General features: G+C 42.4%; 1 protein-coding gene across 4 annotated transcripts in view; it reads left to right on the top strand.

The window, feature by feature from the left end:
- The first annotated feature begins 18,953 nt into the window (after positions 1-18,953).
- Positions 18,954-27,825, top strand: part of zgc:174356 (uncharacterized protein LOC100137120 homolog) — a 29,530-nt gene continuing 20,658 nt past the window's right edge. For 2 of the 4 annotated variants that reach the window (XR_008895603.1, XR_008895602.1), the window contains exons 1-5: positions 18,954-19,664; positions 22,407-22,599; positions 24,963-25,134; positions 25,663-25,778; positions 26,144-26,283. Coding sequence is in view for 2 of the 4 variants with exons in the window: in XM_056590494.1 (XP_056446469.1) it covers positions 19,548-19,664; positions 22,407-22,599; positions 24,963-25,134; positions 25,663-25,778; positions 26,144-26,283 (738 nt within the window). In the remaining 2 variants the exon portion in view is untranslated. The remainder of the gene's footprint in view (positions 19,665-22,406; positions 22,600-24,962; positions 25,135-25,662; positions 25,779-26,143; positions 26,284-27,825) is intronic. The other 2 variants (XM_056590494.1, XM_056590493.1) reach the window with 2 other exon arrangements.

Below are 27,825 nucleotides of genomic sequence, written 5' to 3'. Positions count from 1 at the left end.
GTGTGTACAATGTCATACTTTGTTTGAGGATTAGGGTAAGTAAGTAATAGCGCTGCTGAAAAATGTGTCAACATAACAATGGTTGACCATCACTGCGATCGATAGCTCATGGAAGTTCGCCTGCAGATCATCATCCCCAGATAGCCAATCCCGAAAACGCCTTCCGCTAGAAAGCATGAAGTGACCCTCAACTACTTTGTTCCTTTCTTCCTCGTTCACATAAGCTATGGATGGAACACATCATATGAATGAATGAATAGCTTCCTATAGTGTGGCTCGGAAGGTATCATGCAACGGCTGGCCAAATTCATACCTAGCCGGCGTCGCCATGGGGCAGAAGTTCTTTTTTGACACAAGACAGCGGTGGACCCCCCTTTACAAGGTTATTTTAAGGTCCTCAGGAGGGGGTCCCCTTGTACCCCTCGGAGGAGTTCAATGGGGACCTTTCAATCTTCTTTCTCCATTAGGGAGCCCAAGTGTGGAGACACCTCAGGTAACACAGCAGGTCATGCACATTACTGGAGACGTGACACCTGCACCCTGGTAGCGGACCTCCGACGGCGGTGCGGCAATCACTCTCCAGTCTTTCAGAGAAGAAATACTCTGTTTGGAGGATTTTGAGAGGCAGTGGGATTCGTTCATTATAATTTATTAGTAATCCATCGAGTCTGAAGAGGTGGTGAGCTCAAATGGCTTTTCTGCTTTGGTTATTCGGCCAGTGATAACCTGGGCACCCCTACCGAGCAGAAAAGGGGGCTCTGTCCCCAGAAGCTCTACTGAAGCAGTCATGCGGAGACAAAGCGTTGAACGACCCATGAAGAGAAGTATGGCGGGGCACAACAGAATCACTGCCCGGTACAGTTGGAGGGTTATAAACCCTCTGTCTGGTGTCTCGTCTTTCAAGGGAGAGGTCCACTTTGCCACCCTGGGGCCGTGCATATACAACTATTAAGCTACCGCTACTCGGGGTAAAGCCAACCCAGTGTACTTCACTGGCTCTTCACATCGACATACTGGCTTTGCCATCAGTATTGAGAGGAGCGCGCTGTTTCCGAGCCATCATTCCAGTTAACTGGGCATCGAGTTGATTCAACGGCTTTCATTCAGAATTCAAGGTCCATCGTGGCCGTGTTGCCACGATGGCACATGAAGGGTGCACATAATCTAGGGTTGTGAACCACAACGCTGTTTTACAAACACTTCCATGCATCGTTCTCAATTAATAGATTATAACACAATGGGTGCGCCTCCCACCCCTGTGCATTATTTCAACATTCTCCCTGCCTGTTGCCGCAACACCCACCAAGGGCATGTCGTAGTGCTGTGCCCCTCAGTCATATGGTGCATATGTTGCAATCTCCTGTTACTCTGTCCATATGCTTGCAACTTTCCAATAAGATATATGAGCATAAACACTATCAATATAACGATAGTTTGGATAACTTCTTGCTCTCACTTACTCCCCTTCCTGTCATCGTCCATTCTACTATTCTACGACTACTTTCCTTGTTGGGGTCTTTATACAGTAGATCGACTGGATTCTGGTTGATCTATGAACCAGTGCAGACAGTCCCACCCCTTGAACAGGGTAAAATGTCCTTGACTAGTCGGTTCCAATAAATTGTGGATGCTAAGGGTGAGGAGGAGAAATGGTGTGTGTGTGTGTGTGTGTGTGTGTGTGTGTGTGTGTGTGTGTGTGTGTGTGTGTGTGTGTGTGTGTGTGTGTGTGTGGTGTGTGTGTGTGTGTGTGTGTGTGTGTGTGTGTGTGTGTGTGTGTGTGTGTGTGTGCGTGCGCGCAGTTTCAGCATCTTTCACGTTCCCAAAATGACAAGCACAGACAGAAAACGTCTCAGTTATCCATCACAGAGACACACAAACACACATACACACGCACACACAGTCTATCAATCACTCGCTCATACACATGATTTCTCTTGCTTTTATTCTCTTTTACTAACCCGGGTTTACACATACAGGCGCACTCCCATATGGTACACACTCACAAACACGCAGTATGTTGTCTCACGCCCATTCTGTTTCAGTTTTCTTTTCATTCTCTTCAACGTTTCATCACAGACCAACGCACACCCGCATCATAAATCAAGAATGATGGTGCAGGCTGTTAAAAGGTCAATTTTGGTTCTTATGGTAAGAGTCAACCCTGCTGGAAGGGTGTCAAGCGCCTCTTTTCATTTCAAGACAATGGTTTAAATCACCTCATCTACTGAGATGTTTTTTGTTTGTAGAATCGACGTTGAACCTGAAAATGGGATAGCGGGGAAGATATGATCATCACTCAATCCTTTGATCAATGATCTCAGTTTTGTCAAACTGAGAGACCACTGAACAAATGGATGGCAGAATAACTTCAGTTCTACATCAGTGAGAAATAGAACATGTAGATCAGCACAAGGAGGCACTACTGTACTATTTCAGTTAGAAATATGACATCTATATCAGCACAAGGAAGCACTACTGTACTATTTCAGTTGGAAATATGACATGTAGATCCGCACAAGGAAGCACTACTGCACTATTTCAGTTAGAAATATGACATGTAGATCAGCACAAGGAAGCACTCCTACTACATGTTAATTCGAAATAAACATAGATCAGTTCAAGAAATGAATGCATTATAATCTGCTAGAAATGGAACATTAGGGTTAGTAACGGTGGTTAATAACCTTATACCACTCTATAGCAAAATAAACACCTGCAAATGATGAACTACTAATAATAATTATTATATAATTATTACTGTCATTATATAAATAACATGCAGTGGAGATATATCACTAACTATTATGTATCACTATTGGTATTGCATGAATATATCACTAATACAGCTGTCTTGTCTTACTGTTCTTTGATACAGAGAGTGATTACAATCCCCGTAGTTATCCTGAAGTATAATGGCCAACTCTGATCCACATAGAAAAAGGGGTCGTAGAAAAGTAATAAAGGGATCGTTTTCAATTTACAAACTAGCACTCAAATCGTCATCATTGTTTGCAATTTTGAATGTGTGATGTGATATATTTCAACGGACAGCAGTTTAAGAGCCTGAATCATTCAGCTGGGTCATAGAATTCTTAGGCAATACAATGAAGATGACTAAATCCTTATGAATACAAATGGTAAAGACCAGTTTCGTATGAAAGCATTCTTACATGTGATTCAACCTAAAAAGTAATATATTATAACCTAACCTCTGTGACCATTTACCTATTCCAAAGCATCCTTTAAATCATGCTATTAATTAATTGCACAGAAAAGATAGTTATACCATACACTGGTCGACTGGTGTGTGTGCGTGTCTGCGTGTGTGCTCATGTACGTGCCTGCAAATGTGCGCGTGTGTTTGAATAACATCATCTTTGTAGCAGGCTTGGGTTTACTGCAAATGATGTTGTTCTCCTGGTTTGTTAAAAGGTAAAACACAATGTCGTATTTTTTTTAGTACTGAAGTGCCTCTGCTTATTCAGATGATGCTGGGTCTCCGTAGCAATCATAAGCCATCCGCTGCTGTCGCACCTGCTGTTCCCTCTGCACTGCAACCTCTGGGTACATTAGTGTAATTGTGCGCAAAAGAACACCTCATGCATTCCCATGAACTTGTGAAAAATGGGTATTATGAATAGAATGACACTATCCTGGAGGAGTAATTTTGGCAGGGTGGGCGCAGTGGTTTCCCAGCTGAGAATGCATTTAAATTAATCTTGTATTACCTAACACGTGCAGGCTTACATAATTCATATGCACTGTGTTCATGTTGTGTGCCAATGTGACATATTCAGAAAATTCAATTTGTGTGTGTGTGCGCCAATTAATTTAATTGAACTGCTGGTTTGTGGGTGCGATCTTTGTGGCAGTCCAATGGTTCTAATTAGAGTCAGCAGTCTGCATGTTGTTTATGGCTATCCTTTACGGAAAACTTGTCATTTCAATAGCAGTTGGAGAGCCTCAACAGAACAAGGTTTTCCCGAAACAGATGGACATCTACATAACTTGAACAACTGAATTGAGAAAGCTTTCTACAAAACGTATGCTTATTTGGCAATGAGCCCTCCTAGACTCATGTAGGTCTACTCGTTTCATAAACCAATTCTGCAGTATGCTAACCACAAGGTTCAAACGATCAGTATATCATTTTTGTGCCTAACATTTTTTGGCATTTACATTAAGGTTTGTGGTTCATCACACAGGCACAAACCTTTAAAATGGCCAGAGTCAGAACTACTTCTGGCTCCCAATTAGATGCTATCAGAAGCAATCATTCTCAGCCAATTACCGTGAGAGGCGGTGAGTGAAAATGAGGGGAGAGGAAAAGAACAGGGAATCAGGAGGGGGAAGACAAACTGAGTGACAAACTCATAACCAATTTGCTCAAGGATATTTAATTGTTTTGTTTACCGAATCGTAATGGCAGTTGTCTCTTGGCTGATTGTATTTCATTAACTCCAATAATTAATATCAAGCCTTGATGTTAGCATGTTTAATTCAATGCATTTGAATGCAATCTTTACCCTTTCCTCTATTATAATGTTTAGTTCAACATAATGTTTTAGTTCTAAACCGAACAATTCCCTCCAACCACCAGAGGACAGGCCAGGTTAACCTATTACATTGTTAGAGGGATTCAACCCTATTTACTTCCCTTCTAGCTGCCGTCCATTAGAGCGTTATTTGAGCATTTGTGCGACCCTTAATTGAACATATTAAAAAATCCATTGAATGGTATTATATGTAACACTGACACCGAGCATTTAAAGTGGGTACTGCAGTCTAAATTCCCAATAGTGGAGAGTTGTCTCCGGCTGCCCCCTCCTCCCCAGATTTGAAGCTCACGTTGGTTGCCAGGTTAACAATACTGAACGTACACAGGCGGCGCAAGATGAGCCAAGGGCAACAATATATTTCGAGACAAGCGCAATTATTATATTTTGACAATGACAAGTGACTACGAGTCGTACATCGTAAGTGGATAAGCTCGAAATCCTTCTGGGCTCCAAGGTATCTCTATCTTTCAAAAGCATCACCAATATGTATTTGTTTAGCAATAATCTGGTCATGAAGCTTTTTCGAAAGAGGAAGTGGCTTTTTAGTTTGGGTAGAACCTAAGACAATCTCAGATCCAGTTAATTTGCTTGCTTCATGGCTGAAGCACGCTGTGTTTTGTGTTTTAATTTGTATCATATTTGGCAACCCGGGGAGTCTAAATAGGATGTGGCCGGAGTCGAGTCAGCTAATAGTGTATAAAAACACAAGCCAAAACAGACCCGAAATGAACATTTCAAAGGAGAACAAACTGGCTGCAGCGTTGTTGTCGGAGAAGCCTGTATTTTTACTTGTTTTCCTTAATCTCTGATGAATTTTCGTGGTCATTTTATGATTTGCTACACTAACTTGTAGTAAATCATCATAAAGCTTTTTTAACACACCATGTGCACATACAAGGTTATTTGAGAAAAGTATCTCAGTCAGGTCTGATAAAAAATATATACAAAAAACAAAACTGTTTGAGGAGGAGGTGAGAGGACAGCAAATAAAATGCATGCATAGATGGTGAGCTCTTTGTTTATTTTTCTCTAGAGAGCACTGCAGAGAAAAACATGGTTATTTCATTTTTGATATTTGCTTGGTACTCTATTTGCCACAGCTGTGACTATTTATCTTCAACATACGTTGGACTTTGAAATCCGTCCCAGCCTTTATACCCAAGATAATATAGGGTTTATAGCATATAACCGCATTTTCTGATTACAGTTTAATGCATTCTTCACAATTTACCAGCTATCGTTTTGAAGGCTGAACAGACAAGAGTACTAAAGTGTGACGTCACGTTTCGATAGCAGCAGATTTTCGGTTCTACACAAACCAAATTTAGAAGGGGAAATCCTATGCCAAACGAACCTTTTATAGAAAAGGAACAATCTTTTTGCGAATTGATGTGTGAGTTTGCTTTACCAATGATGTAAGTAATATTGAGAATTGATTGTCTTCATATTAAAAAAATAACTAAACTAAACTAACGTTTACAAACTTTTCCTTTTAATACCCCAGGGGAATACATGAACGCCTCGACAGAAAGAAACGACACATGGAAGCAATGGGGAACGCCATCTCTCGTTCGGTTGTTTAAAACTGAAAATCCGGTTGCCAGGAAAACGTAACGTTTTCACTTTAGTACTCTATTTGAGTGGAACAAATTAGCAGGTGTCCATATATATAGGGTTAGCCTAATTGAACTAGTTTAAAAAGAGAAAACATTTTGAATAAAAGTAATGACTAAAACTTGACTAAAATGTAAGGACTTTTCGTCGACTAAAACTAGACTAAAACTACAAAGGAAAACAATGACTAAAATGTGACTAAATATAATAAGCATTTTCGTCAAAAGACTAAGACTTAATCTAAAATAGCTGACAAAATTAACACTGTTCCGTACCAACGAAAATAATAACCAATGAGCTTTATTTGTGTATCCAAATGTAAGAATCCATGTCTGCCGTTGGAATAAGTAAGCTTTGTAGTGTACTGTGAATCCATTGAGGTTGTGAAAACTACTCATGTCAAGGTCCTCCAGTGCAGAACACTTTGTGCAGTGTTTGAGGCCTGTGGTTGAACTAAAGGTGCGGGGGAATGTAGCTGGGCCGCAGCTTGCCTGCCAATAATCCAGAAGATAAATAGAACCGCAGCGACCTCTTGGTCTCAGAGACTGATGTCATGTCTACCTCATGTCGGATTTTCATCTTCTATTTGAACAAATTGTGTGAATTGTCGTGATGCGTAGTGCTATGGTGCTGTGGATGGGGTGCTCAGTAATGCATTAGAGATGCAATAAGGCAATTACTGGAAAGAAAATGTTGAATCCCCGTAATATACAAAGTATATTATCGGGACTCTAAACAGTTTCATAGCAACCCAATTCAAACATCAATAGATTGATGAAAATTATTCTCATTTTTTGTGACCTTTGATATGCTTAGATATGAAGGTTTTTGGCAAAGAAAATCTTTTTCTAGACAATTTTTGAATTGTCAACATTCATCTTTCAGTCATTGATCACTATGCATTTACATGCATACTTTACATCAGGGGTGCCCAACCAGTCGATCGCGGTCTACCAGTAGATCGCCGACAGATCCCAAGTCGATCGCGAGGGGTGAAGAAAAAAAAAAAAAAAAAGATATATATATATTTTTTTAATTAAATTTGCGCGGGACATATACGCGCGGTAGCGCATGTGCTGTTAACAGCAGTTGAAAGCCGTCAACAGTAGTTACACACTCCTAAACGTTGGCATGGCTGAGGGGAAACAAGCTAAGACCTACCATTTTCACCCTGAGTGGGAGGAAGATTATTGATTAATTGTAATTGTAATAACAACAATTACAATTGTTGTTATTATTATCAACAATTGTTCTCTACCCCCCCCCCCCCGGCTTGAAGGTAGGTTTGCTGGTAGATCTCGGGAGGTTGGCTACTTGAAAAGTAGATCTTGGGTCAAAAAAGGTTGGGCACCCCTGCTTTACATATACCATAGACCATATACCGAATAAGTTCTGTTCTGAAAGAAATATGAAGGAAAAAATACTAAAGTTCGTTTTTTTGTAGAATACAAAATATATATAAAATTGATATAAAATTGTTGACATAGCTGTATTGGTGGGAAGGTTAGTGATAATACTACATCAATATCAGTGCAACTTTAGGGACAACATTTATGTTAACAACGCATCATTAATATTGACTGGTTATTATCAACAAAGCTTGTTTGCTTGTTGAAACCCCGCATTAAAATTGTGGTCAATTCTGAAACCCATCTGTAACAGAACTGTGTTTACCCATTAATACAATTCTTGCTGACTTGTCCCCTACTTATTGATATTGTTAGCTTCATGGTCAATAGCTTTATTAGAAACCAACTCCATTCAATGCTTCCGAACGGGATTCTTGACACATAGGTGGCTCTCCGTTGTTCATTACATGACCTGGTTTCAGGATGACACATGTTCTCATTACAGCTTTTTCCCCCCGCGACATCTTCATGTTGATATTCAGGAGCTATAGGAACACGTGCAGGTTTGGAGGCGAATACACTTTCATACATAAGTAATAATACACAACAGTGCATTATAACAAATGCTCTTATATTGTATTCTTCTCATTAAAAACAATGTGCAAGTGTGTAGTTGGGTGAGCCAAGTAACCGCCCCGTGCGTGTGTGTGTGTCCTTTTGATAAATCATTCAGTTCTCCTCGTTGTAAACATGACATCTGCGAGAGGAATTGCTGAGGAATCGCTCTCTCCGTAATCCCCCCCCCCCCCCCCCCCCAGACTCTCTCTCTCTCTCTGGCTCTTATTCTCTCTGAATCTCGCCCTCTCGTTCTCTCTCTCTCTCTGCCTCACCTCTTTCCATCACTGTCATTTATTTCCTCCACAGCCCTCTATCTGTCTCCTCCCTTTCCTCCCTTCGCCAGCACATCCATCTATCTACCTCATCTGCCTTTCCTATTTGTCTATTCTTCATCCACGTTCTGTTTATCTTGTCCTCCTTCCTGTCTATAAATGCTTCTCTCCTCTTTCTCATTTTCTCCACCCCCATACACCATCACACCACACACAGGCACATGCTCAAGCTCACATGAACACACAGACCCAAATAGCACTTTTTTAGAGTGACACTGAATTAAAGGTAAATATCTAAAGAGCCCATTGGCAGTGATATGAATACCACCATCTGTACTCTAAGTTTTGTCATGTTTTGATTCCAGAGACGATGAAAAGCGGCGCCGGCACACTAACGTGCCAAATTTAAATTTTAAATAACGAGGTTTCCCTAACTTGTCAAACCCACTGTCAAGGTGTAACATTAGATGACAATACTATATGAGTGCTTAATAAAACGTAACATGAGCATTTATTAGAATATTTACAGTTAAACGTTATATTAAAGTTCCTGTTACATTGCAATCACACAAGTATGTAATGTGCAATGTAACAACATTTAAATGTACTTAATTGTTAAAAATGTCTGGAACAGCATATAATGACACAGTGTGGTCAGGGCTTAAGGCAAGTTCCACACTAGTGTAGGGCGTTTGGGGTCAAGGATGGGTAGTTCCATTCTTTATAAAGCAATAGATACATACTGTTACAGGTTGTTACATTGCTTAGTACGTGTGTATTTACACTCTGAAATGGACCATTAATGTACAATACAAGCTTAACATTAGCACATAATATAGGTTGGGTATTTTTTTTTTAATATAACATGTACCATATTTTGGTCAAACTTTTTCCCCTTTATTTTACCAAGCAGGTTTTGTCCCTTGTGATGAAAGATATTTTCTTCCAGAGAGGGTAGCAGTGCATGAAGTTAAATCGAAACTAGATTCCAAACACAACATAAAACAACTCCTACCAAGACAACCTTTAACAGTTCCCTCTGCAGTAAAAGTCGTTTGTTTACATAATTTCAATAATTGCTTTACCTTAATTAAAGTCAGGAAATGAGAATGACATTACAAATACACTCTGTAATGTGCTTATTCTGTTAAGCCTAGGAGATACTAAGGTCCTTGTCTACTCCTATTCAAATATGCATATTGCAGCAGCATGTTTAAACACTGCGCTGCCCTCTGTGATCACAGGTCAGTGGACACAGACATGCCCAGGAGAGGGGGTGCTGGGAGAATGAATTGGACAGATAATCAGGGCTTTAAGGGCATTATGATGATATGATGAATATAGACTGACCCTCCACATGCCTGCAGCCGCAGACCCAAAACTTAAACGAAATATCTGGTGTGCAGAAAAAGGATAATTTGGAGGAAAAAAGAATAGTTAAATACCAGATTTAGCTGTTTAATTGGATCATAGAGGGACCAGAAAGTAGTGGAACAGCTACTTCATCCACACCTAAAACAGTATATATTTAAGCATAGTGTTATTGTTTCTGGTTTCTGGTCACAAATGTGGGTGAAGAATGTATTGACAGCTAAGAGGCATATTGGACTCTGACCAAACCAAAATATGTCTCTTCTTAACTAATCATACCTATCCATATATAAATAACCATATGTTACCCTATATTTAATAAACTGACATTAAGTATAATTACAGTGCCAACATCAAGTTAATTGAGTAGGTTGGCAAAACCCTAGACCTATCAGCAGGGGTGGGAAGTACGTTTCTCATGTGCTATATTTTACACCTTGCACTGCTTGTGCTGTATCTGAGCAGTTACATTATATTTGTACTCCTTTTACTACATTTCAAGGGAAATAATAAATATGTAGAAGCCTTTAATTAGAACGATTTTTTCTGAAACGAGATGCCAAATTTGCCATTTTGACAAATTTGTACAAATATTATGTTACCTAAAAAAAGAACCATCATGCCCATAACTATAAAAAAAAATAAAAAAACAGCCTTTCCCTAATTCAAAGTTCAAAGTGCTTGCCTAGAAAACCCAAATGCAATACTATCTTCAATGCCACACAAAGTTCCATTTAAAACCGCTGCTTGTTTCTTCAGTCATATCAAGCCGACCAGGCAGTCTGTGACATCGTGGCTCATCCTCCTGTAGGCCCGATACATCAGCCGGTCCAGCTGTCAATCTGCCACAAGCCGTAAGTGAAACTGATGCAAGTATGAATGTTAAACTCGAGTCAGATTTCCAGCTAAACATGAAGCTTGGAAGACCGAAGCGCAGGACGACGTTTACCACTGGCCCTGACAGATAGCAGCAAGGGGGTTAAAACTAGCAGAAAAATGAGAGCGTGGGGCAGATGAAAGGAAAGAGAGGGATTAAAGAAGAAAGTAAAGGACGGCCCAGTGTGTGTAATTGATAGTAACAGTGTAGAACTCGCTGTTGGCAAAAGCTCCCTTTGACTGATGAGCCTTTTTCCCAGACCTGCTGACGCGCAGTAATATGCTGTGTGGGTGTATGCACATGTGTGCACGTGTGCGTTTGTGTGTGCCTGTGGGTCTACCTTTCAGTCTAAAAAACTCCCAGCAAACAGAAGGCAGTATGCTGATTCTGGTCATAATCATGCAGAAGCTTATTGAACACTAGTGGTCTTTGGTTTCTGGTTATCTTTGTGGGGACCGGACTCTTTCTGTCCCAGGTCTCCGTTTGTCTCTCATCTCCTCATCGTGTCACCCTTTTTTCCCTTCTATGTGCCATCATGTATTTAATTTGAGAACCTCAGTTCTTTGATGCTAACTGTTTGATGATCGCCCAATGACGCCCATACCTTGGGGTACATCGGCGTGTCAACGTTCACACATGACCACACGCACCCCCCGTGTGTGCAGTGCACCCCCCCGCGCAGAGAATCCTCTGAACTCATGTAACCATCACCCATGCGAAGCAACTAAAGGCATGTAACCCATCCCTGTCAGAGGACTCTCACAGACGTTCCGCACTGACGAGCATAGGAAGCCAAACGCTGGTGGAGTCATGACGAAACTGAAACATATGGCTCAATATGATCCAATGCTTTAGAGAGGTTTTATCTGCCAACGTTTGGGGCTCCGATTCAATGAGTAGCTTCCTCAAACCGGAGCTATACACACGCTATGATGTTGTCTGTACATCCATCAACCCATGCTTACCAAACAAACGAATGAATCACAATAGGATGATAAAACGATCAACATTAGCATAACGTTATAATACCCGCAAAACATATCACAAAAGCAAAGCCAAATAAGCAAAATAAACTAATCAGTCATTTGGGAGGTTTAAAACTAAAAAAGTCTCGAAAACCGTTTCTATAAATCACTTTCTATCTCTATCTCTCTCTATCCTAATCTGTCTTTCAGTGTAGGCCGCAGTAGGATATGGGGACAACAAGCACTAAATCACATCTGACACACACACACACACACACACACACACACACACACACACACACACACACACACACACACACACACACACACACACACACCACACACACACACACACACACACACACACACACACACACTTCCCACCCCACCACCCATTATTTTGTCACTGATAGAAACTTAATAGGGTTTATTCAGAAACTCATAAGCTACTGGGGGAAAAACGTGTGTGTGCATACATCAGCAGGAGTGCAAATTAATGGATGAATCCTTATGCCAGCAAAAAGGAAAATATCCCGACAGGCAACTCATGCCATTGAGAATAGTTTGGCAGCAGCTACTTTGTAACCCTATTAGGTGTTTGAAAGTGTTGCCAGAAAATCCAGTCAATTATAATTATAGCACATTTGTATTCCTATATCTGTTGAGAAGGTGGATGCGATACATAAATACATTGACATTATTAAATGGCAATAAAACCCTTAGAAGTACATTTTTCAGCAGAGTATCAATATTTATGACAATTGTATAATGAAAGCCATCCATTATTGTTGTGTTCATTGATTCTCTGTGCAAATCTTGTGATATTGACCCTAACTTGTGTTCTGAAAAACACTGCTATGATGAGGAGTTTTTGCGTATAAAGGACTTGCATGCATCATCATGTCACCACCACTTACTTTAAAGGCCACTCGTTTACCAGCCACACGCACACGCACAGACACACCTCGTGGTACACCCACAAAAAGGCAATCTTTCAAATGTTGACAGAAACTTTCCATTCTATTGTTGTCAATGACGAAGGAAGAAATGTATGAAGTCTCACTGGCTGTATCATACATTTAGCATCTGCTTCCTGTACACATTCTTTATATTTCATCTGTTCAACTTGCTTCACTTCACATTGATAACCTCAAACAAGGAACCAGATATTAAATTCCTTTCCCCTGCCTCCTTACCAATTTAGCAGTTAGATTGCAAACAGTAGCATTTAACAAACTAAAATTGCTTCAGAGGGACCTAAATTAAAATCAATAAACCCTTTTCACAGAGGCGTGACCATAGGACTGGCCCTCCGCAGTGGCCTTATCCTTCGCGGTTTAGCCTTAACCCCGTGCCCTGGTACAGAAAAACAGCAGACCCATAATTAGTGTTATGAGCGACACCTACAACTTGCAACTGCAAGACACTTGGTTGGACATGGATGTCTAGCCATGGGAAATTCATGTTGTTGACAAAAAGACAATGGCAAACAATATTTGGACATCTATCATGAATCTATACGTTAAGGAATAACTATGTTCCAGACGCCACCATGCTGCTATCTAAAGGTTAAACATCTGTCTTGATGGGAAACGACTTGTCTAACAGGGTATAAACGCTCTTGTATAATCAAAGTCAAGTGCATAGGTGCACCTTAATTATCAAGAGGCTATACAATTAAAGGATATTAAAAAGCACCATAAAATTATCTTTGATCGACAATGTCAGATAGAAAAGAGAAGACAAAGGTATCCATTTAAGAACGTCCTGTGTAAATATGTAAAAAGTCATAGCTGCCACTACAAGGGCAGGGCTAGGCATTAGTATCCTAATGACCTAATTGAGCACACCCGAGTACTGGGGGTGGGGTTATGCAAGCACGTAGTACAGTGGCCTGGACTACGAACCTCGATTAGTGGGTTACCGAAGTATGTTGCGCTCAAAGCCTGGGTTAGCTGGGACACGAAAGTCGATCTCTTTTAGTGTCACTGTATCACCATGGTGACTTATGCTCTCAACCAAACCTGGTCGGGAGCAGGTTTTCAGCTTAGTCTTATCGGGAGATCGACTACTTAAAGCGACGCGCAGCTTCCTCGCCCCTCCTCTTGACAATGCCGTCACCATTTGTGGGTGTTCCCGTGGACCTCGGAGACAGTTTCATGCAGGGGGAGACAGTTGCATTTGGCATAGTTATTTTATAGACATTATGCAGAATCTTTTCACTTGTACGCATTTATATAGACCGCTTGATCTATCCAGTTTGTAAAGGTGAGTAAATGACGCGATAAACGCCCCTTTCACATGGACACGCATTGAACTTAAAGTGGAGAACCTGGCTCGACTAATCGAATCCTAAGTGAGCTTTGTAGTACCATTTAACTCTGATCGCGAGTTGCGTCTCTGTCGAGCCAGGTTTTCCCAAGAAAGTCTGGGTATTGTGGCGACCCGGCCCCAGGATTGTCGCTAGTTCTCAGGAATTACAAAACGCCCAGGTCCGTGCAAAGCCAAAAGAGGCATTTATTCAAGGTATAACAGAAAAACCCGTGAAAAAACCCTTGTTTCTCGTCCTCGGTAGCCGTCCAGGGGTGGTCCCGTGGGTCCCGCTCGGGGGTTTTCCTCCCGTTGAGTGGCCTGGGGTGCCTGGTGCGGGTGGGGCCATCTCCCTCGGGTCCTCGGTAGACGATTCTGCTGGGGTTGAGTGGACCACCCTAGCCCCATAAACGGATCTGCCGGTTCGTCCGTGCCGTCGTGGCGGATCCCGCAGTGGTCTGTAATCCGGTTCGGGGTTCCACACTCTGGTGAATATGGTGGGCCACGATCCCGGCCCGTGCCGTAAACATCCCTCGGGGGTCCGCACTACCACATGGCAGGTTTCGTATGTGCGGGTGTCCCCGTGCTCACAGGGGACATCTATGGGCTCTCCTCGCCATCCCCCAGCTAGGTCGGGGCGTAGGAGGGTCACGACACTGCCGGTATCCAGGAGGGCCTGAGTGTCCTTATTCCCTACCCGTACTGGGAGGGTTGGGGCCCCGGGCTTCTGATGCACCCAACAGGTGTTCAGGAGACCCGGCCCTGACCGTCCCTCGTCGGCACCGTCTATCCTTTCGGGTCTCCTGGGAGAGGGTCGGCGGTCTCGGTGTGGGTGCTCGTGGCAAGGGATTCGGTCCTCGCCGGTCCCGGTTCGTCTCGGCGGGTTCCGGACGCTTAAACTCAGCTGTTGAGCCACCTGCCAGTTCTCCAATTGCCGGACCAGCTCGTCTACCGTGTCAGGGTGGTTGGTGGCGAGGGTTCTCCGGGCGTCTGGCGGGAGCTCACGGACGGTATTGTTTATTAAAACCCTGTCCAGGAGTCTGGGTTCTTCGCCGTCTGCGAGCCATCGGATAAGCCTCCCGTGTTGGGAGATTTGAGTCCGCACGGCGCCTCGGATGTCAAATCACCATTCATGGAAGCGTTGGGCCCTGACAGCAAGGCTATGTCCATAGTATGCCAATATCGCCTGTTTCAACGCCGAGTACTGACTGGCACGCTTCCGCGCCAGGTCCTGGCTTGCCTGCTGTGCGGGTCCGGTGAGGTAGGGGGACAGGATATGGGCCCAATGGTCCTCCGTCCAGCTCTCCCGACGTGCTGTCCTCTCGAAGACCTGCAAGTAGGCCTCCACGTCGTCGTCTGGAGTTTGGTGAGGCGGCTGGTCGGCGCGGAGTGCGGGATTCATGAACTGCCTGTTGGGTGAGGCCTAGTACCGCCTCCCGGAGAAGGATGAGGCTCTCGGCGGTGTCCCTCTGGGTGGCGGCTGCCAGGGCGTGGTCCCGTTGCTGACGCTGGGCGGCGGCTCCATCCGGGTACTGCATTGGCGGGTGGGTTGGTAAACCTGAGTAGTCCGTAGCGTGGTCAGGTTGCCTGCATTCTCCACCATATGTGGCGACCCGGCCCCAGGATTGTCTCTACTTCTCGGGAATTTCCAAACGCCCAGGTCCGTGCAAAACCAAAAGAGGCATTTATTCAAGGTATAACAGAAAAACCTGTGGGTCGGTCGATGCCAAACGTGGGATAAACTGAAATAATACAAATGGCTCCATGAGCCATGGAAAATCACTGCGAAATTGTCTCTCCGGCCGGGCCGGTCTTGTCCCTGGAGAGGGAGGTCGCTCCCGTCTGGACTGCTGTGCCGGTGGGGCGTTCCTCGTTGGCGAGCATAGTCCTTGCGTGCGGCTCCCTGTTGGTCCGCTAGACCGACTTTTCTTCTCGGCCTGCCCATATCGGGTCCTGGCGGTTCCTTGGTTCTCTCGGGCTCCCAGTTCTCTCCCCTACGAGAACATGAAACAGCCTTTTAAAGGGTTCCCTGTCTTCCTCGTCCTCCGCCGCAGGTGTTCCCCATTGCGCCGATTAGTGTGACACACTGGACGCTCTCTGGCTCCGACTGGTGGATATTGGCGGTACACTCCATTCACCACCACTCCCTCGGGCCCACCTGGCCTGAGGGAGTGGTTTGCCACAGTATGTTCAGCGAGGTTCGTAGTATATCCCACAGGTGGGCAATCTTCAGTTGATGCAGGCACTCTATGGTTGACTCTCTTCCACATGGGCACTTTGAGTTATTCTCTTCGATTCTATATTACATCTAACATACAGACACATTCAACGCATACTCCCACACACAAACTATATCCTTGCATTTAAAGGCAATGCTGACAATTTACTCGACTGTATCTCTCCTCCATAATAACACTGCTGAGGAGTGATGCAGTGGTGGTGGATGTGATAAAAGACCACCTGGATGAAGCTGCCCACAGCCACGGCAGTAGAGTCTGCAGGCAGACTGTGGGTCCATCAAAGAGAAGAAAGAGAGATTTCCATGCAAAGGTATAATATGCATAGAGGTATTCTATTTTATTGGCTTTAAAATGGGCTTTTCTTAAAGGGGACCTATTATGCTTTGCAACTTTTATGACCTATAAACGTTGTTATAATGATTGATAGTCATGTTTATCCATACACAAAAAACGATGTAGATTTTCGGGAAACTCTTCCTCTCATCTGGGCGCTTTCAGCATTCTCTGTCAACGCTCGGTTCCATCCTTCTCCGCCCCCTCGCCCCCCTCCTGCCAACCCAACTCCGTTGTGATTGGTTACCTTCCTTGAAGCACGCACGCGGGCAGATTTGACCAGGCATATGGGGGCGCGGCAGGAGTGCATCTACGTAGATGATTTCCCGGAAATGTGAACAAGTGAATCGCAAACGTTGTCCCGAGTGTTTAGCGCTCTAAACAGCCACCCCAGACTGTCAGCAGGGAATACGTCGAAATTCATGTACGTCATTATTTGACACTTTAGTATGGTTAAACATGACTATCAATCATTATAACAACGTTTATAGGGCATAAAAGTTGAAAAAGCATAATAGGTCCCCTTTAAGTGATGGACAACATAATTCGTAATCTAATTGTTGCTTTATGAAATCTATTGCAATTGCATGGAATTTCGGTTTATTGATTTCCTTCTATAGAGTCTATTGGCCCTCCTAGTCGCATAGCCGAGCAGGTGTCCAATAACTGCACTCATGCGGCCTGGTTTATGTGCTCATGCGATGTATTTTGGTTATAAGAGAAGTTATTTTAGGTTTGGCTTTAAAGGAAGTGGATGGTAAATGATAATGACATTATTATTAAAAAAGCAAAAATAATAATGTTACACCTCTCAATGTTCATTACAATAAAGGTTATGTGCCGCCTAAGTTCAGGGATAACTTGGTAAAAGGGCTTGTTTGGTATTTGTAGTACTAGTAAGTATGGTTCATTTTTATAGGGGCCCTTTAGAGATGCATGAGGTCAGGGGAAGTCCACAAACACGCAAAAATCCTGCCCTGTTAATGCGGAAGAGCCTAGCCAAAAAAGCCAACCTCGCAATCTTGTTTGCAAGGCGTGTTTTTCCAAGCTTGTATCGGGAATGTATTCACACAAGTCCGCTCACACAGGCAGTGTCAGTGGGGGATATCAGATAGTGGCAAGGTACAGTAGAAAACCTTTTAAGTAGGGTGAGCAAGTGAGACATACATGGGCCAGTGGAGACCAAGCCGGGACCGGTGGCTGCCATCCTAATCCTATAAAGTGACTCTATTGCTGTGCCCTGGCTTAGTTTGTGGTAGCAGAGATAGTGGCAATGTTGCTATCAAGAGCATCTCCCCTCCCAAAAATACTTCACTTTGAGGACCTTTTCAATATTTTCAGACACTTATTTAAAAAAAGAAAAAATTGTCTGCAGAGTTGGGTTGACTCATTAATGTTATCTTAACTTTTGTTCAAGCAGGCAGATAGGAACAGTTGTTCCTGTCTGTTTTTGGATGGATGGATTTGAACAACACATTTATAAAAGTTTGTGTATGTACAATATTCACGGTGAGTGTATTCATAATAGCAACAATAACCACAATTGGAGGTAATTTATGGCCATGAAATGTTTGTTTTCCAGGCATCCTCGATAGTGCAACAAACAAAACATACAGATAAAGAATAGGATGTAGAGGTCAAGTTGTCATGGCCGTCAAAAGCCTATATGTCTCTCCACAGTCCCTTGTGACCAAGTTCAAATTGATGAATGCGCAACATGTCGGAGATTGTATCTTCAAAGCTCAGTGGCTAAAGCATTGATCAGATCCCAGTGCCTCAGCGGACATTAAGTCAATTCCTCTAGCAGCTGCTGTGAGAGTAGCCGAGGCAGGTCAGACTTTACCTTACTTACTTTTACATCAGCAGTTATCATTAAACTAAATGACACTCTTTTTCGATCAAAGCTGAAATCCGCCTTCAAATGTCTCCTTGTCTTTGCGACATCTGCTCCATTTGTTGTACGTACAATCTATCTGAAGCATTGTTATGATCCGATCAGTGCGTAACTCGAAAGAAAGAGAGAGAGAGAGACTTTGAGGAGCACACTACGGGAGACGGTGGATGGGGAGTGAGAAGACATGGAGCATATTAAAGCAGTCACATTCACTTTAAATGACTCAGATCACCCATTAAATATATACGACACAGCCAGAGTTAAAGGGAGCTAGAGAGAGGGACAAGGCACATGATGGTTGCTAAGTAATTTAATCAAGATAACTTTGATAGGCTATTAAATATGTAACAGACTGAAATAAAGAGACAGGCAGAGGGGAGAGAGAGTGAGTGATAATAAGGCACGGCGTTGGATGTTAAATGTATGGAAAGGCACAGAGAGAGAGGCACAGTGTACTAGAAGGAGGCAGGAACAGTGAAAATGGAGGTGGACAGGCTTTTAACGCTTCATGCTTTTTTTCTAAACCCTTGTACTACAATGTCCATTTATCTTGAGATGAGGTTTTCTTTTTTTATAAGACCGAAAAGGGAGTAAAGAGCCTTGTCAGCCGCCCGCCGCTGCACAATAAAACACTTTACAGTGGTGGGGGGTGGCGTGTCACCTGTGGTCCACTGGGTCCCCTGACCGGCGGTTTACTCGTGCGTGACCCCTCTGATTGGCTGTGCAGGGAGACCAGGTGGTTTGTATCAGGAAGTAGATAACCATAACATGCTTATTTACGTAGGCTATAGGAGGGACTTCCTCTTTGGCAACCGAGTCATGTGAGCCCATTGATGTGCGTACGGCAGTGTGTGTGTTTGTGTTTCACTACCTTTCACACTATGTTAACAGTTACCGAAAAGGCAAAGTGCATGTGAAACACTTCAATTTGATGTAGCTAGTTCATATAAGATGGCACGACAACATGGCTTTGAGTAATGCGACAATGGAGATCACTGAGTTGGACTATAGGTGTCTGTTGGTTGGATTACAGATGTCAACAGTTCCTTGTAGAAGAACAACCTGATGCTGAAGTTTTGTGCGGGCTTCTCGGTTGATCAACACTTGCATTGTTGACCATTTGACTTGGGTTTATAGTAATCGCCATGGCAATCAGTGTAGCCCGTCTCCGGAGCATTGTAACTGTCGAGCCGGTTATTCTGCTCTACATGACTGCCTTGTTTCTAGTGACCCCTGCCTATCAACAACTGATCATCAGTAAGGTAATAAACTCTGCTATTTGTACAATGATGTGAATGGGAAGGAAATATTTTGATTTGAAAGAGGATTCATGATGCATCATAATAGATCTCATTCGATTGTTTTCTTTGGTACAAGTCAATGCAGCCGTTGGAGCAGTAATTATATTTTAAACATCCAGAACGGATGATGACATCTTTTACCTTTGTATTTTTATGTTATCTTCATATTGAAAGACACTTTATTTTGAAGTGATCTTATGAAGATCAAAAACTGTTACTTTGAAAGGCTATGCTACAGGAAACCCTATAGGGCGAGTTCAGCATATCGGCCTGTGGCTTGCTTGTTTGTTTGTAGGACAAAGACACCCTTAGGAAGACGTTGGACACCTATAGCTCTTTACGCGTTATGCATTACTCTTTATGCTTTTCGAATTAATTAACCTTCTATTTTCCTGCTCAATTCATGACCTACCAGCTTGGCTAGCTGCTTGCCTACTGTAACCCCTGGATCATTACACCGCATATTAAAAAGAAGGCCTTGCAAAGAACCAAGTTTGACACTTCATTCACCACAGCGTCAATGTATTTATATCGCTGTATGTTTTACCAAGTTCTAACCTTTAAATACTCAGCGTGTTATCATATTAAATAGTACAGTAATAATATTATATTTCTAATTGTGCCAGTTAAATCTGCCACCAACATATAGACCAGACGACCTCAAATATATGCATTTGTAGGTATTGTATTTATATAATCGATTTTTGCATATTTATCTAAATTGTCCTGTATGGATATAGACTGCTGCACAAGCCTGTATCCCTTTAATCTGCTTTCATAACCACGGGTCTGTTAAGGTTTGAGTAGATCAATCATAAGATAACTAAGTGCCCTGCTGCGAGGATCCTTCTTTTAAAACCACAAGGTACACTTGAGCATCAAATAACCCCGGGAGGCTCCTCTCAAAATGAACAAACAAAACCTGAAGGAGAAAATCCATGGGGGGGAGAAAAGAGCTCAAGTAACGTCCCTTTCTCTCGAAAAACTAATCCCCTGACGCCCACGCTACCAGCTTCTGGAATTGACTTGACATTGACAAAGCCATGCTTTTCGAATCAGGAAGGCTATGGGAAATAAAACAGGCCAAGTGCATGTATTACTCAAGGATGGTCGAGTTTGGGTTAAGATAACATTATGTTTTGAATCATGTGACTGGAGGTGAGGGTGCGGACTAGCTTTGACTCGCTAAGTCAATGTTTTTCAAATGTCTGCGGAGATGCACACTTTGTTTGAACTTGGATCCATTTCCCAATGACCTAACTTGCGCTGCACTCAAGTTGACAGATTCAAGCTTTGAATAAAATAAAAAATAAAACAATCACAACATTCGGCACCTTAAAGCACAGATCAATAGCATTACAAAAATAAAAACATCATTATTTGTATTAACCTTTCATCTAGATCTACGCTATCTTAACAATTGGGAAGACGACCGCACATTAACGTACCCCGATAACCAAACCGGTCTCGCTTTCTCCAACATCACGGCCACTTGATAACCCTCAGACCAATCAGTATTCTGCTCTGTGTTTCTAAATTGCACTGCAGTGACGATGACCTCCCAGGTTTGCTCACATGCCTTGGACTCGGTCGACCCTGGTCATCACACCCAAGGACCCCGAACCAAAGAACACTTAAATAATCAACAGGTGTTGCTTAGAAATCAAATCAGAGCACAAACCGGGGTGTGTTTGATTAATCCCCCTGCTCCTCCACCATGGGAGCCCCCTCACTGGCTCTGGGCACTGACTGTAGAACCGTTAATCATGATTTGTTACTAAAATATTGCAGTTTGCAAAGGGTGCTCAAATATGTAATCAGTGACATTTAACAACAAACCATGACTGTCTGTAACAGGATTGGGGTCTGCCTTAATATCCCAGTGATTAGAATTGCGTTACTATAGCAACATGGATTTCCACACACTAAAACGGGTGTTTACATTTTTTCCTCAGTATAATTAATGTGGCTGGGCAACCTTGACCTTAAGAGTTTTCAACCCTTATTTAGATACAAATTGGAACAACTTCTCCTAGTAGAAGTTGTTAAGTTATTTTATCAGGTTTTCAATTAAATGACAATATATTTTATTTTCATGTGCATTTCATATTGTTTTTCCGAATGTTCCCATTTCAGTTGCAATAATTAGTTAATAATTAATTATATCTATACTATTTGAATAACATTTGATACATTTCACACAAAGGGTAGATTGTCACCTAATATATTTTTTATGTTTCACGGGCACTTTTATCAGCTGTAAAAGTATGTCTATTTGAATTATCTGTGGAGTTAAAGACCACGTAACAGTGTTGAGGGTATGGAATGACAACATAAGTTACTTTAGTGCTTCACTTTAGCACCCCATAAACAGCAGTCGATAGCTTTGGGTGGCAGCTGCTAATGCGTGTTGGATGAGGAATGCTGGAAATCGCCTGCAGTAAAGATTGACACGGGTACGGCCCTTCAAGTTGATTATGACATAGATTACGCAAACATCTGCTGTCTAACTCTGCGTGTCCTTTTTAATGTTAGAATTGATCTCCGTTGTTTCCTATTCAATAAAATGTACAGAGCGACAAACCAAGCGGAGATGTCCAAGTCAAAACGGCCACGAAGGGCGCTCTCTGTATCAATACCTCGACATAATTGCCAAAAAACGGCCAAATAACGTACGCAAAACGTGCTTGTGTGTGAGCGCAGATCTGCAGTGAGCAGTACGGGCCGGCCAGCGCAGAGTGCAAGGACCTGGCGGCCTACCCTGAGGCACATCAGTCGGTGCAGCGCTCGTCCTCCATGGTGATCCTGCTCTACACCTCCGTGCTCTCCGTGCTCTCCATCCCCCCGGCCATGCTGCTGGGCTCCTGGTCGGACCAGAGGCAGCGCTCCGACGGAGGTACGCTTCCTCCACCACGCATCATCATGGGAAACCTTTCGTTATTTTAATCACAACTCAAATGAAGGACATATCAATGCATATGAACACCCGCGTGCGCGCGCACACACACACACACACACACACACACACACCAATCCCACAACATATCCAATTTTTGCCGCAATCCACGACGAGCAACCCTTAGCATTTACATTCCCCGCGGAGATAAGGATCCAAGGCCGCGCAGCACGCGTGCAGAACGGCTTGCTGATCAAAATCACATTTTAACATACATTTGCAAGAATTTGCATTTGATTTGTCCAAAACCTTTTTTGCACTGGAGTGCTGTCAGAATAGATGGCAGCTCACATCAGCTCATCTGCTGTAGAAAACCAACACCCTGTTGGGCCTCCATTTCCCCCCCCCCCCCCCACTATGGTCTCCCGTGATCCATTGAACCAAATTAGTTTTCAATTAGACACGCCCGTCGCTACAGAGCTACTAAGCAAAGGGCTCGGCTAGTACACACACAAGCTTATCAATCTTGTGCCTGAATGGACGTTTACTTGTGTGGTTTGTTTTCGGGGCTTTTTCTCGGCTTGATTGGCTGGTTGATGTTTCACTTACCAATCAACCGTTGGAGTGTGTAATGGCGATGACCGCATCACATTTGTCACATTGTTTATTTATTCCGTCGCAGAAATTGATGGCCACTTTAAAAGTTTTTGAATTGCGGCTGCACCTGCTTAACTTTTCACTGCCAGGATTCTTTCTTTACCTTGTTTTGTGGATTCAAATGGTTCCAAGGTTGCATGGAGCCAAAAGTAAAACTTTTCTTGTGTCCAGTGCGGCATTATTGTTCTGTTAAGACCATGAAAACACATAGGCTCATACCAATCAGTTTTTGAAATAAAAGAATGATGTAAAGATTAAAAAAGATATAAGGCTAACAAAGAAAAGGTAAGATGACTTTATAGTCCGATCAACTTACATAATATTGAAATTTGTCTTCATCAATCTAGCAAACAGTAAGTACTGACCGTACACAGTTTCAAACACACCACACACAGCATATAACAGACATTGAACAGCAACTAAAGGTTGCCATGACGACAAAAAGCTTCTGACACGTAATCATTCTGAAAAAAGAGCCTTTTGACTGAGGCCGTCCATCTGTCCTTGACCCTCACAAAGGGGCAGACAGTAAAAAAATGACAGACAGCAACCTCTGACCTGAAAGGACCTTACTTTCCCCTGGTAGCCATTTATAAAAACGGCCAGCCTTGTTAAAAATGATCGTATTCTTTGACTCGCTGTGTTAATCGTATTAAGCAGCTGTCGTGTCACCCCCCGGCCATATGGCCCACGACGTGTTTCATGTGAATCGTGTATGCTTTGCACGTCTCCGGGGCTTTCACTTTGTGTTGGGAAGCCTTGAATGCTGCTGGCGTTCAGTGGCGGACCACCCCATGAGCCAACCATGAGCAACCACACAACCTATCCACACAAGCGCACAACCTTTTGCGTAACAAACAATAACTCGGCCTGTTGGATGAGCCTGTGACAAGATATTTACAACGTATAAATATTTCATGCAAAAAAACGAATGCATTATTAAGAGTCATGTTTAATTAAAGCTCTCAGATGGAGAATGTTCTCCGGGTTGTTTCCGTGCTTTTGTGTTGACTATTAATACGCTTTGACACTAGTTGCTGTCATTGAGACCTTTCAGATGGATACAACATTTGATGCATTTTGTAATATCTGGTATAATATCTAATATGTTCCTACGCGGCTTATAAAGATTTCTTTGTTTGTCATATCCAATAGATGTATTAAATCGTCGTTGTTTATTGCTAAACTTAACAGGGTTATTCTTAATGTGTTATTGATTACAGTCAAACCCATGCCAGTGGTTTAGCCTACTTACACTTGACAGGAATCTTTATTTATTTATTTATTCAGCATATAACATATTTTCTTCTGAGAAGTTATCTGTCTTCAGTAATGAGAGCGCATGTCTTGATGGACAAGATAAACACGCACATCAAATTGTATAATAGATGAAGATCCAATCGGATCAAAGCGTAGATCTTGTTTATAGTCGGGGAGACTAAAGACCTTGGGAACAGTATGAACTGTGCAGACTCCTTTTATAGAGGGTTCCTTGTGTAAACCAGCTGTCACATTGTATAACATTTGAAAACTTTTAGCAACTTAAGAGAAATGTTTGAATACAATGGAAATTACGGTAAGCAAATATAAACAGTGACAAAAGAAAATCTAATCTGGGGTTGTCAAAAGTACGATGAAATGTGGTGAAATATCAAGCAATATGCATCTCTGCTGACAGTCCCGCAAATGGCTTTTGTTTGGGACAGGTTTTCGGGGCAGCAGGCGCAGTTTGGTTCTGCTATTGCCCTGTATCCTTTCCCTGGCCAGCGGAGGCCTGCTCATCGCCATAGCGATGGTGGACCAGTTGGGGGTACTCTGGATGCTGATGGCGGCCGGCTTGGTCGGACTTTCGGGAGGTACAAGTTCCCTGTTCTTAAGGTAAATATGCATACGCTAAAACACACGCCACAAGTATGGGGCTTGTATTCTTTCACCAGAGGTGATTAATCTATTAGATAAAAAATATATTTAAAAATATTTGTGTGGATATTTATTCTATATTTTATTGACTAGATTTGTTTCCCGAATCGGATCAATGCATTTCTTCTTAATCTTGTCTTAACTTCTTCTGCTGAAAACAATGTGTTCGACGCTTGGTTCTCCAATGTGTTATATTTCAAAATCGAACACGACATTTAGGCAAGTAGAGGCAGGCAAGGTAGATTAGCCCCAGCTGTGTTATATTGGTTGGCAAATTGATGGCCACGCATGCTTGTACATTTATGATTGACATTAGTATAAACGATTAGGTTTTAATGTGGAATAATTAGAAAGATCAGGTTTGGTTTTTGTAAAACAAGTAAATTAGAGGATTTGCCATATGAATACCTTTAGCCAACCCTCTACAATTATGATGAATACAACTATGATTAATAAGCATAAAAACAACTCTCTTCTCCCTGTCAGTTCTTTCAGTTATCTCGCAGATCTCACAGCCAGTAATGAAGGAGTGAACAGGACTCTGCGTATGGCCGTGGCCGAGGCCATGGTTTTTGTGGGTGGCACCATTGGCTTCTTGCTAGGTAAACTCCCTTAAAGTAGAGTTTTATGCAGAGGTTATTGCTGTATAGTTGAGAATTCGTTTCATCCTTGTTTTTTTATCTTATTGTTTAATAGGTTGCAGTTTTATATATTATTGTGTTATAGGCTTTGGAGAAGACGTATACTATTTTTAGCACCATAATTAAGTCCAGTTTTTTTTCCTCTATTTCTAATTGCCGTAAGGTATGTGTGAATTCCGCGTTGGAAGTGTTGCTCAATTTCACTGTACTCTGTGCAACAAAAGGACTTCTATCATACCGTTATAATATTTGGGTGCATTATTAATTTATGACAGATAATACAATTAATTATACATAGCAATATCATTTTTCAAATTATTTTCAAGGTGGATATCTGGAGGAGCAAGATTGGGGGATGGTAATAGCCTTCTCTTCCTTCTGCGGTTGTCAACTTCTCTCCATTGTATACATCCTCGTCTGGTTACGCGACCCCATCATACCAGCCCGACTTACATCCTCATATGGGGTAAGCGGACTAAAGGCAGCGTTGTTCAAGTTTGACTAGGATGTCAGCCATTTTGTAGGGTGTTCAAATGTTTTGAAAAAAAAAGGGTAGCTGTCCTAAAATGAAGAGCAGTCCCATGATCTGCTCCAGTGTCCTGTTTTCTTACGATACCCCCAAGGACTTCCCTACCCCCTCACTACATCAGCCATCAACATTCTGTAAATGGTACATTCATAAATATAATCAATTAATCAAATGGTTTATTAAAACATGAATTACAAGCTTTATTATTAATTATAACAGCTATCCCCCACCACGACCGTAGAGCCGAAGTGTAACACGGATTTACAAGGCTTCATTTCACAGCCACGTACTACACCAAACTATAAAATAGGACCTATTTGCTTTTGGTGCGTCGCAGATCACGATAGATGTTTTAAAATGATTTCAAACTGTTGCGAGGCTGTTTTATCCCCTAAAGTCCATTATGCCAAAGAATAGTGCATTTTATTAGGGTAGAACCAAGAAGTGCAATTTAATAATGCGATTCCAAAATCAAGACAGCCCATTGATTCCATGAGATTGACTTCTCAAAGCTCGGTTAAACATTCAAATCCCATTGTTCTTGGATATCTTGTCATGTCCTGTCTGTGGATCTACATTGTCTAACAATGCAGACACATCATCACATCTTTTGAGTTGAATAGAAGTGGAATAAATCCCTGGATCGTGTCGAGGTGCCGGCAGACGTTTAATCACGATTCTAACTGAACTGGGGGGTTGCCGCAGATTCTCTCAGAATACCAACAGGCAGGCCCTGGGCAACCGCCTGAATCCTGAGTGATAAAATGATGTCACTCGGGCTCAATAGGATTTGAGTGACGTACAAGTCAACTCTTTCTGAGAAAAAGCAAGAGCAAAGCGTAGTTATGCAAAAAATGCTACATTCGCCATAAAATCGCATGTCTATCCTGGCTGTCATGGTTAATCAGGCAGGCCTGACAGCCTGAAATAAACTAGATGATTTGTTTACAATGATCATACAATGACAATGATCATGCATGATGATGCAAAGAGAAGATCATTGCAAACGCAGTGATTCTGCGTAAGGCGCAGTCATCAAAGTGGGATAATGTTGCTGTCATCGGCAACAAAAGATTTACTATGCTTTTTTAGACATGCTTCTAAATGAAGGCTATGACTATTGTTTAGGCATAGATGGAAGATTTGGATGTATTCAGAAAGAAGAGAAAAGGAGACCATATTTTTCCTGAGAAGTCGTTTTGAATAGACGACATTCAGCTGACTTCAAAACACCCAGTAGCACTTAATTTATCGTGAGGTAAATGTTATGTTTAGCAGCGATCACGCGTATTCCAACTGGGAAGCAATTTGCGTTTCTGACAACTATAATTTCATGAGATATGATGAGACACACAACTGTTCATGCGTTATGCTTCCGTGGCTGCAGTGTGCAGCAGAGATGGGTTGATTGATCAGTGTGCAGCAGAGATGGGTTGATTGATCACGACAGCAGACTTATTTCAAGGAAATCCCGACTTA

The sequence above is a fragment of the Gadus chalcogrammus genome, chromosome 5 (assembly GCF_026213295.1).
Source record: "Gadus chalcogrammus isolate NIFS_2021 chromosome 5, NIFS_Gcha_1.0, whole genome shotgun sequence".
NCBI lineage: Eukaryota > Metazoa > Chordata > Actinopteri > Gadiformes > Gadidae > Gadus > Gadus chalcogrammus.
This window is presented reverse-complemented; position numbering and strand designations above follow the sequence as displayed.